This window comes from Amblyomma maculatum, chromosome 6 (assembly GCF_055883805.1).
Source record: "Amblyomma maculatum isolate TAMU_Amacu chromosome 6, ASM5588380v1, whole genome shotgun sequence".
Taxonomy (NCBI): domain Eukaryota; kingdom Metazoa; phylum Arthropoda; class Arachnida; order Ixodida; family Ixodidae; genus Amblyomma; species Amblyomma maculatum.
The window spans coordinates 37,546,030-37,558,289 of NC_139349.1; the positions used below are offsets into that span (position 1 = coordinate 37,546,030).

Sequence of the window (12,260 nt, forward strand, 5' to 3'; positions counted from 1 at the left end):
GTGCGAATGTGCTGCGTCGCAGTGCCTTGCTGTGCTCGGCTCATTCTTGTTCTTCGGGTTTTTCGCATGCGCTACCGGCGGACAGTGATCCAGGTTCGCGACGCCGTCCCGATCATCATGGGGGCCAACGTGGGCACCTCGGTAACCAACACAATGATCTCGCTGATGCACATCAAGCGTCGAGACGAGTTCCGCCGGGGCTTTGCCGCCGCCACCGTGCACGACGTCTTCAACTGGCTCACTGTCCTCGTCCTGCTACCATGCGAAGTGGCCTTCAGTCAGTATTTGTCGCCGCAACACCCACGTTCAAATGCTATTGTTGCTTTGTCGTCTGTGCAGTATTGTTCATATCACTGGAGGACGCAGCATTTCAAAATGCCACATGCAGGATGTTCAGAGCGAGCTATAGGGCAACCATCTATTGCGAACATTTGAGAAGCGACCACGTCGCGTTCGGCCGCGCATGTATAGCTTACTGCTAAAATAATTTTCCGGTAACAAGATTATTAGGGTAACGTATTTAAACTTTTAATCACTAATAACGGATGACATATTATAAATCAAAAAAGCTCACGCTTATCCATAACGTTTCTTTTTTATTGTGTATTTTTATTGTGTATTATTTATTGTGTATTTTTGTGTGTATTTTATTGTGTATTTTTTATTGTGAATTTTTTATTGTGAATTTTTTATTGTGAATTTTTTATTGTGAATTTTTTATTGTAGCCTGAAGAAATTCGCTGCAGTTTATTGATTTCTCCTTCATTCCCTTCCCTTCCTTCAAAAGTCTTAGGCTTATTTGCCTAAGACTTTTTTTCTCTGCTTGGGAAAAAGAAACTGGGTCAGTTTTAAGCAGTTTAGAACCTGTTGCAGGTAAAATAGTCAATACCGGTTTTGATATGTTTTCACAAACCGAAATGATTAAGGGTTGAGAGCTCAGTCCGCTCTCTGCCTGGATAGCAGATTGAAGCTTCTCCTCAACCCTTGCTTCCTTGTTTGTTTGCGTTTTCGTTTTCGTTGTCGAGAATTGCTTCTTCGTACTTGCTCTGTAAAAGTAATTTTACTTAACGTTTCGCAGAGGACGCCAAGTGAAAAAATATTACCCATTTAGCATTTCTTCACACTTTCCCGTACCTATCTGACACTGTTGGAATCCGCTAAGGAAGTAGAAAAGTATATGTAGACACTTATTTCATGTAATTTCAAATAACACCAACTAATTATGTGATGACAAGCTCTGGGGACAAGCTTCTTCGAACATATCCATTTTACGCTTATACATATATACGCATTAAAAGCGTTAGATCGTTAGCGCATCCCTCTCTCACGAGTCGCAGCCTCAGAGCATAAATGCTGTACCGCGATAACATAGCATCACGACGCACGAAGTGTTTATCTTTTGACGTTAGCTCTTGTAGTGAAGGGAAGTGAGTGTGTGTGTGTGTGTGTGTGCGGGGGGAGGGGGGGGGAGGTGATCAATGTGAGCAATTTAATCACATATTCATTCTGTAACGTTCGGATTATGTGACTCACAAATTGCCAATGGTGCAAATGGCCTGTTACACCTTATGCGCATGTCCGTCACCTCCTTGGAAAACATTACACCCTTAACAGCTGACTTGACACCCATCGCGCATTACGTCGACCTCCTTTAAGTTTTCCTTTTTTTTTTTTTCAACTTTCTGCGCAGATTTGTTGGAGAAGCTGTCAGGATCGTTCGTGCAAGTAATCGACAAGGGCCAGCGCCTAGAGTCGAGGAACTACCTGAACGCCCTGACCAAGCCTTTCATCAAGCTTATCGTTCAGGTAGGCGCAGATAAAGCAACATTTAGCCCACTGTTACGGAAAGAAGTGCACGTGAAAAAGCACTTACAACGGTGTCAACAGAAATAGCAACTGTATCACAGGTAATACAAATCACAAAACTACTCCAAGTTAAGGGTGCACTACTCCGCATAAGCAGCGTGACAGTATAAGTTTTTTATTATCATATCTCACAATATTACATACACAGCCAAACAACTTTATGCACATTGTTCACTATACCGGTTACGCAGCTTAGGCCAACGCCACTCAACCAACTAAGGGGCGCCCAACAGCTGTGCTCTAAAAGCCCGTGACGTTCAAAGCATGCAGTAAGCCAGCAGAGCTGGAGGTGCAAAAGCGAAGCCAATCGCATATATACTATGTAAATCCTCCACCACATGGTGATGCCTAGACAGGCTTGGCTACCCAAAAGGAGGACGGAATGAGCAGGTGGAAATTATCCGAGCACCATGAAGCAGAACGTTGGAAGTGCGCCTAAACCAGCACACATCATCATCATCATCATAAGCCTGAATATTCCCATTGCAGGGCCAAGGCCCCTCCCATTTTCCTCCAATTAACCCAATCCTGTGCTAGCTGCATCCACTTGACCTCTGCGAACTTAACCTCATCCGCCCACCTAATTTTCTGCCGCCCCCTGCTACGCTTTCCTTCCTTGGAATCCAGTTTGTTACCCTAAGCGATCATCGGTTATCCTCTCTTCGCACTGCATGTCCCGCCCACGCACATTTCTTCTTGATTTCTTCTAGAATGTCAGTAACTTGAGTTATTTCTCTGACCCACTCTGCACGCTTCCAATCTCTTAATGTCTTTTAACCAGCACACATGGACTGGCAATTACGGATATATATTATGAAAACCATAGCTGAGGCCCGTTACCGGATCTAAAGACTAAAGATCATTTTGTTTGGCCAGCGTTCCGACGCTTTAACACGTCGTTTGCCGGCTCCTTAATAAAGTTATACATACATGATATCATATCTGAAGACTAAAGATCATTTTGATATAGCAGCTGTATACCATCAGGGAGGTGTGGCGCAGTGGTTATGGCACAACACAAAGTTTTGCTTCGCTTTGTACGCTTCACTTACAAGCCCTACCAAGAACAGGCAGAGCACACACCCGAAAGATGGATGAGAAAATTTGTAGGGTGCCTAAGATCCGCCTTTAAGAGTGGTACGCAATAACGTACCGGACCCCGATCGCTCTGCGTTTTGATGTGCCGCGTTGCATGCGTCTACAGCCCGCGTCTGGCTCATGGCGCCCGCTCCCCTCGCTCAGTACTGAACGTCTTCAGCTCGCTTTTGGCGCATGACATCCGCCTCCCTAGCTCGGTAGTCAGCATCTTCGGCCCGCTTGAGACGTTTTGACTCCGCCTGGGTCTGACAATATTCCGCATCTCGGGCAAGTTTCTGACCCAATGCCTCCGTCTCTCGTGCCCACACCTCGGCATTTTCGAGCCACCTAACTCTCATCGCTTCTGCGTTTCTAGCCTTCGTCTCCGCCTTCTCGACTTCAGACTAACTTGGCCGACCCCGCCGCCGAGAACCATACGTACATGCACCGTCTGCATCCTGAGCAGCAGCAGTCATAGATACACCATCCGCACTTGTAGAAGACGGAATACGGCTTATATGAACGTCCCACACTGTTAGTAAGCAGCGCATCCATCACACATCAAGTTGCAGAAACCCGTCACTGCTTTCATTGAAGCCTGCTTAGCCAGCTTCATCATTATCATCATCAGCCTGACTATACCCACTGCAGGGCGAATTGGCCTCTCCCATATTTCTCCAATTAACCCGGTTCTGTGCTAGCTGCATCCACTTGACCCCTGCGAACTTCTTAACATCATCCGCCCACCTAACTTTCTGCCGCCCCCTGCTACGCTTTCCTTCCTATGGAATCCAGTTTGTTACCCTAAGCGACCATCTCTTATCCTCTCTTCGCACTACATGTCCTGCCCATGCCCATTTCTTCTTCTCAATTTCCGCTAGAATGTCGGTAACTTGAGTTATTTCTCTGACCCACTCTGCACGCTTCCTATCTCTTAATGTTATTCCTACCATTTTTCGTTCCATAGCCCTCTGCGCTGTCCTCAACCAACTAGCTATGATGCAAGTCCTCTTGGTAGTCCAGTAGGTGACAAGATTTCGAACCGACAAATGTGTTTCCACTTTGTGTGCCATAATCACCTCACTACACCACAAGGGTTAGTGCAGCGCACGTTTTCGGATTGTAGTCGCTGCACGAGCGAACTTTCGCCTTTGCTGAGAGCCGGCTGAAAGGCACGTGCCCCCTCCAAATTGCTGCGCCCAGACCACTAGGCCCCATGATTACAGGAATGAAGTTTATTCATTCATTAAGATTTTGCCTTCATACACGCAGGCAGTCCTAAGTTTCTTGAATATTTTTATTTGTGGCAGAACGTACCACACGCCCGTTCGGTGTACGGTGTCAGTGCACGTTCAAGAACCATAGGCGTTCGAAAATTTTCCGGAACCCTATTCCAGACATTATTCCGAAATGCGACCGCGACATCGTCACGGTCCCTAGTTCCAGCCTCTTTTTTCATCGTTATCAACGCGCTGTAAAAAAAAAAAAAAAAAAAAAAGAAAAAAAAAACGAAGTGCTTGCTAAACCTGTGTTTCTGACGATATAACCTGTGTAAAGTACTTTGCCCAGAGTGCCTTCCAATGACTTTTTGCAACTTGCTGTTTATTTCTTACTTTTCTTTTAGCTCGACAGTAAGGTCATAGATGACGTAGCGATGGGCAAGGAAACCAACAGCACCATCCTGAAGCAATGTTGTGAAAGGAACAGCTCCCATTGCATCGCGAAATGTAAGTCCTAAACCCTGGATTTCCATGGAAATCTAACGCGCAGAGCACAAAGTTGTAGATGGCTTTCGGTTCACTTACACCTGCGCTAGGCTGTTTAGCAAAGTACCCCAGGAAAGGTAGAAACACCTTGGCTCATGGCTCAGCATGTATACTTACGAGACTGAGTGCATCTTGACGTCACTGATCACGTGCTATGCGCCAACTGTTGTACCTTATGCTAACTGAACGACAGGAAGGCTATATATAATACACCTCGTCTACTGCTTATATAAACGGGACGACAGTCAATAATACTTCAAGATAGTATGGCTATTGCTCAAACGCCTTGGCTTCCTATGTTAGTGCTTCGAGAAAATTGAATGGGCTCCTATTAGTGACATCTAAAGAAACAAAAAGCGCACAAATGCGTTACACAGCGCTGTGATGTAAACGGAGGCTTTTAGGGAAAATTTTAGCCGTTAATAAACGAGTAAAGAAAAACTATATTGTAATTGTCTACCCTGTTCGAAAAGTGCAGTACAGGAGGGCGCCGTGAAGGCCAATGAGAACAGAATAACCACTTAAGCATTACCTGCAGGCACCGCGCTCTTCAACTGGATCAACATGAGCGACACGGCGACGGGAATCTGCTGCTTCGTGCTTGCGGTTGTGGTCATCCTGCTCTGCTTCTACGTCATGGTCAAGGTGCTAACCCGGCTCACGCAGAGCCACCTCGTCAAGGTCAGTATTCCTTCATTATGACCTCAGTTACACCTCCCAGTCTTACTCTTTGCATAGGCACATAGTTGCATGTGTGCAAAGATTTCTCTAACCAAATTGAGAGTTTGTTTTTTTATCTTATTTACACGTAGGCGCATGAGCAGGTCGTCAAACGTCATGATACAGGCCAACGCTCCTTATAACGCAGTTTGAGTTGTAACATCTTTCAGTGAAAGCCCACTTCACTGATACTCACGCTGAAAACGCGAAGTGCATCCATGTATCAAAATAACAAGCATTGCTGATAGTATAAACAAGTCAGAACTCCAGATCCCAACCCGCCGTCTGGAGGCCAGCGCGAGAAACCAATGCACCAGGTCCTGTACAATAACGTGCAGTTCCCTTCCTCAAGCTTTGTAAAACAACATCTGTGCTTTCGACTTCTCGTGATGCCACCATAGCGGAAAACGGGAAAAGCCGATCAAAAGTCGAAATAGTTTTTTTTTATTATTATATCGTGTGTATTACCGCTGCAAAGTCCACAGAGTGTCGCTTTATCCGTTCCCGTGAGAATTGGACGTGACGCCCGCTGTGGATCACAAGGATTGAGAAAGAGAGAGAGCTGAGCTTACCGGCTTATGGCAATATTCGGTTATAATTATCGCATTATCGGATTGGCATTAACAGCAGGGAGGTGTGGCGTAGCAGCCTTAATTTGCTTCGGCGTTTCGAATGCGAACCGTGCCAAATCATCATAAAATGTGTTTTAGAGCGTCTTAATCGGTTTAAAAGGAGTTAAACCCGTCTAATTTAAGGCGATAGCGCATACAGCTCGTTCCACCGAAAGGACGCCGTCGCCATGACCTGGCATCGCTCCAACAGTCGCCAAACGTGTCGGAAAAACGCGCTTACTATAGCGTCAAATCCTAAGCGCCTTCGAATATTTTTTTTTTTTTTCCTCTTTCACGCACTCCCTGCTAATTACTTTTTTGTTGAACATCTGGAAGCACAGGGTGGAAACTACACCAATCTCGTGTCTCGGTGCTTCCTGCTATTCTCGAGCTCACCTGGCTCAAACAAGACGCAAATGTCACCCATTAAACACGGAACGCGAATCAAGCAACGAAGGCATATTGGTTCGTCTAAAATACCACGCGTGATAGCTGGATTTAGGAACTGGTTTACGAAACTACATATTTCAAGTAAGCGCAGCAATTTCCCTGATTTCTCATATGCCATCATTTCATCCTGCTGTAATAAGACTACCAGAGTCAGCTACCCATAAACGCGGGTCTCACCAAACATTCCAGTTGAGAAAGTCTAAAGTTAGCTTGTTCTAAAGTAGTGAAGTTCGGAGTCAGGTTGGTGAAAGCAACAAGGCGAGTTATCTTTAGCAATGAAAAAGTGCTCCACATAGGTGTTTGCGGCTATCAGAAAGTCTGATAGCGCATGTACAGTATGGTCCTCTGTTAAAGGGAACATGAGACTGCCGCGCTTTACAAAGCACTTGCGAGAGAGCCGGTGACAAATGATCGCACAAGGCGCATGTGCAGTAAGGAAAACCGGCTGCTGTTCCCAGGCATGCAAAAGGTGCCGCTCATCCTCGCCAGCTGCCGGCGGCAGCGTTGTGCATGCGTTTAGAACGCGTGATCTTACGTTGCATTTAAGGATGGACCATATTGTACAATGTACACTGTCGACGAAATAGTAAGCCATCTGCAATATTTCCTTTTCACTACATTCAGCCTCTAAAGCGCTTAAATTTGGACAAATAAAGCTGTTGTCAAACTTCACAGATAACAAGCGAAGGATCTCGCCTGAAAGCTTTTTTTTTTTTTTTTGTTCTCAGCATTTTTTCGAAAGGAAGAAGTTGTGCAGACAGGTTAAGAACATTTCCCAGCTGACACTTTATGCAGAACTTACACTTGAACGCCTAGACGTATCAGGCAAGAAATAAATGCTCAGATATCATTTTGTCGTTTGCAAATGTTCCAGTTCTCAAAAGAAGAGTGTACGGGTAGCTCAAAGGCCAGTTCAATCGCTCAGAGACGCCGCAATATCCCTTTGCATTTGCGCAGCTTTGTAAAAGCGACGATTCTTTTGCGTGTTGTATAAACGTGTCTGAAGTGTGGAAGTGAGGGCATCCCTAAAAAATATCGCAAATCACAGCAGTTTGCTTACAAAATCGACTGCTGATAGTGATTCCTGTACTGCCTTCCTCCCCTCCCCTTTTTTTATAGTCTCTTTAAGATCGGTCTGCCGCGGAAATGAAGTTTCTGTCGTTGAATGAAGCAATAGGTCGCACATATTGCCTCCAATTTGTCCTCTGCCTTTGTTTCCGAAAAGCGTAACGAGAAAGTACGTACCTACAGGAATGCTCTAGTGCACTTTATTTCGTACACCAATACAGGAATTAAGGGCTAAATTCATTTTAATAATAATCGATGCCACAGTAAACACCTCATAACCTCATGCTGCAACTACAACCGAGCATTCTGTACGGCCTCAAAGAATGCCAGTAGTCAACGCCGGCCCTTGGCGTGGTTGCGCAGGTGCTGACGGTGTGCGTGAACCGCGAGTACAGCTTCCCCACATCGATGCTGATCGGTTACCTGAGCCTGATGCTGGGCTGCCTCATCACGTTCGTCTTCCAGAGCAGCTCGGCGTTCACGTCGGCGCTGCTGCCGTTCGCAGCGCTGGGCATGCTAGACCTGAGCCGCATATACCCGCTCACGCTCGGCTCCAACGTGGGCACCACTGCAACGGGGCTGGTGGCCGCACTGGCCGGAAGCCCCGTGAAGCGCCGGCACGCGCTCCAGATCGCGCTGTGCCACACCTTATTCAACGTCATCGGCATCTTGCTCTTCTACCCGCTGCCCTTCCTCAGGCCAGTCAACGCCCCACTTTTACGAAGGAGACTATTGCGCAGCTATATCAGGCCCAGGGTCCTCCGGTAGCTTGTTGAAGGCAGTTTAGATTAGCATCAAAGTGCCCATGGTATTGCAACAACTGCGTAATGGTTTTCAGGGATATTGAAGGATTGAAGCGTCCGGATTGTGAAGATTGCAGGCGGAATCTTTCTGGTGAGCAAAGCAAGAGTATCAGGAAACGGCGGTCATCGCATGAGGAACTTGCGAAACATTTCCTGCAAATGAAGCCAAAAATTGACATGATATGATACGGTGGTGAAGTGGTTATTCTCTTTTCTTGTGTAAGTGGGAAGGAAGCAGAGCATTGTAGGATTCAATAAGATGACTCTTGAGCGCGAGTTCAATAATATATGAGTGTTATAACACTTTTAACGGTCATTCAATAATGCGGTTTGTTTTTATAGGTCCCAGAAGAGTGATAGCGTTCGTTCTTTACGAATTTAACTTTGTTTTCAGTGCGTCAGTCCAGCTGAAGATGAAGTAATTAAAGCGAGAGCCTTGTGGATAATTTCTGCTATGCTTTTCGGTGGGCCGTGCCTTATTCTCGAGGGTTATAGCCAGCGCGTTAAGAACCAAGGTTTGTTGGCGCGGGAATTGTATTTGCAAGTTAAGGTGAGGACCTTAATTGTTTCTCGCGATATATCGTTGTCCCAGGCCGCACGCGGAACATACCTGAGAATGTGATGAATTCTCAGCCGCTAGCAACGTCCGCAAAGGGCTTCAATGCACCGTCCGTACCATCACAAAATAAATATGTTGGCTCTGAGCTAGATGATTTGCTCAAACAGGGGCATGCTGAATGGCATCTGTTAGTAAATAGTACGCGCTGTGCTCATAAGCGTTGACGTAGTGGCAACCTTGGTCAGGCAACCAGTCCCATGGCGCTGTTCAATACGTGACGAGTTTCCCTTCGTCACGCTAACGGACGTACCCGTCTGGCGCAGAGCCTTCCCAGGTGCGCACGTGACCCCCAAGGCCACTGTAGTCCTGAAGCGGGTACCCCATCCGCTTCTGCACTAAATCTCGTCCCTTCAGTCATAAAAGTTTTCCGACCAGACTCGCCATGCATGTCGTATCGGAGAAAAACGAGGAGAAGCCACAAATTCGCAATTTGCGAAATCACAAAACCTAAAAGCACGCAAGAGCGTCGTCGGATAAAAGTCCAGGCATGTTTCGCTTTACGTTGTCTGGTTAGCAAGGGCAAGAAGAGTCAAGTTCTTCGGACTGTTCCTGTGACTTCAGAGTCATGACATATTATTTACACTTCTGTCTGAGCTGCACCAGCATCAACGTATGGCTGCGGCTTTGTTTTGAAGTTTGATGTGCACCAAAATGCGAGCGCCCGGTAGGCTTTGCATTTCGCTTACACCGCAGCCATTCAGTGACGGCCGGAAATGGAACATACGTAATCGCGGCCAATAGCAGAGAATCGTAACCGCTGATCCACAACCACAGGTGCAAACTGCGATCCACTGTGCGTCACATATCGACTTCCTCCTGCTTCTCTGAAAAAGTACACTTTGAGTTTGAAGATAGAAAATTCGTGTTTTTCAGCGAATCGTACTTTTTCGTAGTTCTTCCTTCTGAAGAAATGAGGTTGGAAGCAGCAGCTTAACCGAACACTGTCGGTCTTCGCAGGTTGCCACTGTTCATCGCTCGGCGGCTGGGGGAGACGGGCGCCAAGTACCGGTGGTTCGTGCTCTTATACCTGCTGCTGTCGTTCGTGCTTATTCCGATAGCTGCGCTCCTGCTGTCGCTGTTGGGCGACCTCCCGTTCAGCATCATCATGGTCGCTGTCGTACTCGTCGGAGTCTCAACGATGTTCATAAACGTACTGCAGGTGCGGGGTCTACAATCGCATTCCTTAATCATTTCAGAGGTTATATAAGTACCCTCACGTGCGGTGTATTAAGGGCCTTGAGTTCTGTAAGTTGCATAAATTGGGAGGTTTTCGTCAGTGTAATTTCGAAAAAAAAAAAAAATGTCGCCGAAGTTGGCAGCTATCTGAGGAAAGTAATATGCATTCGGGGATTTTCACAAGTGCAAACACTATTTCTGTTGAAGCTTAATTGCATCTTGGCAAGAACATTGCTGCAGTGAAAATCCTTGCGGGTATACCTATCATGGCCTCGCAATATACCCCTTGTTTAGCCAGTGGAACTCGGATGAGAGCCACCCCCACTCTTTTGGAGCGTCAGCTCTACTGCCATTTGTCAAGGTCATATTGCGCTGGGATTTGACCTGAGGTGCGGCGCGAGGAGCCGGCTCCGCTCGTTTCTTTTTCGCATGTGCGGTGCGCGTAGGCGGCGACTCTTCCTCCTCCTTCTTCTTATTCCTCCTACTCCTCCTCCTTCTTCTTCTTCTTCTCTCCTTCTTCATCCTACTCCTCCTCCTTCTTTCTCTTTCTTCTTCTTTTCTGCTTCCTCCTCCTCCTCCCTCCTTCTTATTTTTTAATTCTTACACGAGTGGCGCGCGCAGTCGGCGGCGCGCTCTTCTAGCTACTACTGCTTTGCTGCTGCTTCTATTTCGCACACCTACCGTTCTTTCTTCACACATCTGTCAAGCTTAATTCGTACCGTTATATATCTCCACAAATATGGAACATGCCTGTCCAGACCCTTGTCTGCCCGTCCCCTCCATCGTCACCGCTGACCATCAGGCTCGCTTCCTTGGACCTCTCCTTTCAAAATGCCCTCGACACCTTCGTGTCGTCCAGAACCGGCTGTGGTGTCACGGAGGTTCATAGACAGCCTGGCAGGAATCGCGCTCTAAAACCAGCGCTTCGGCTGGGCTTCCTCTGACGTTCGCACACAGGCGCGGAGGAGCAAACCTTATCTGACGATGCGTAGTCGATCTTGCGCTCTGTAAACTAGGTTCAGCAGGATTAAACCCCACCATTTTTCACTATGGGAACGAAAGAAGCGACATATCCCTGTATTTTGTTTTTCCCTATTCCCCGCTTCTTGCCCTCTGCATACCGTGGGTCACTATCCAATGGTAATCTACATACTGTCCATGGCAGGAGAAGTGGCCGGGACTGCTGCCATTGTTCCTGCAGAACTGGGACTTCCTGCCACTGTGGATGCACTCGCTGGCACCCATGGACCGCTTCTTCAAGCGACGCCTGGAACGGGTGCCCTTTTGCGAGGTGTTCCTCAACGAGATGTCCTACTCTGCCGTGCACGATGGAGATCTCGGAGGAAACGCCATCGACATCTAGGGCAGCTCGCATCGTGTACTAACGTTACATTTTACCGCCGCTCTCTGTATATACGTCCCCATCGTGTGCTTCCACTCATCGAATACCACCAAAAGATACTGCTGCCATTTGGACAATATTGTGCTGTTTAGTATTATAAATCGGAAATAAGTGCTTTCTATTTGCTCCACCCACGTTAATACGTGACCGAGTGCCCACCATAATGAGTCGTTTCAAAGTAACCACAAAATTATGTTAAGAAGTTTGAAGTAAGTGACACTCAAGTGCCTATTCGCAATTTTCTCTTTGCCAGAAATTTAAGCCGCATTTTTTTTTACTCTTCAGCAGCGGTAATGTTCATGTGCCGCTAATCCTGTGTAATACCCAGCGTAAAAGTTATTTTCGCAAAACTAGATATTCAATATGTGGACGCGTAAGCACGTAATATGGTGCTGCTAGCATTATACGAACCTTGATTTTGTAAGCGTTCTACGAACAGACTCCGATTTCTGTGCATTCGAGTGCGTGTCCTCTATTTCATTGAGCTGTTTTTGTATAAATTCACGTCAGTAGACATAGGCACAGCTCTCTTTTTACACTCCCATGAAGCGCCCCCTCTCGACTAAGGTCTGTGTAGCATGAAATGTGGCATCAGAAATAAATGGACAAAACATCAAGGGTAGAACATGCGTTTCGCGGATTTCTAATACGTTTACTCAGTCGAGAAGGCTATGCACCTTTCGATGTTCTTGCCTCAGTCTT

At 46.7% G+C, this 12,260-nt stretch overlaps 1 protein-coding gene across 1 annotated transcript; it reads left to right on the top strand.

Moving 5' to 3' along the window:
* The first annotated feature begins 102 nt into the window (after positions 1-102).
* LOC146185548 (sodium-dependent phosphate transport protein 2B-like) lies at positions 103-11,964 on the top strand. Its single transcript, XM_084606492.1, has 7 exons — positions 103-277; positions 1,691-1,806; positions 4,568-4,670; positions 5,248-5,390; positions 7,922-8,256; positions 9,938-10,139; positions 11,322-11,964. Exons 1-7 carry the CDS (start codon positions 118-120, stop codon positions 11,517-11,519), a joined length of 1,257 nt encoding a protein of 418 aa, XP_084462618.1. The 5' UTR covers positions 103-117; the 3' UTR covers positions 11,520-11,964.
* Positions 11,965-12,260: the final 296 nt, after the last annotated feature.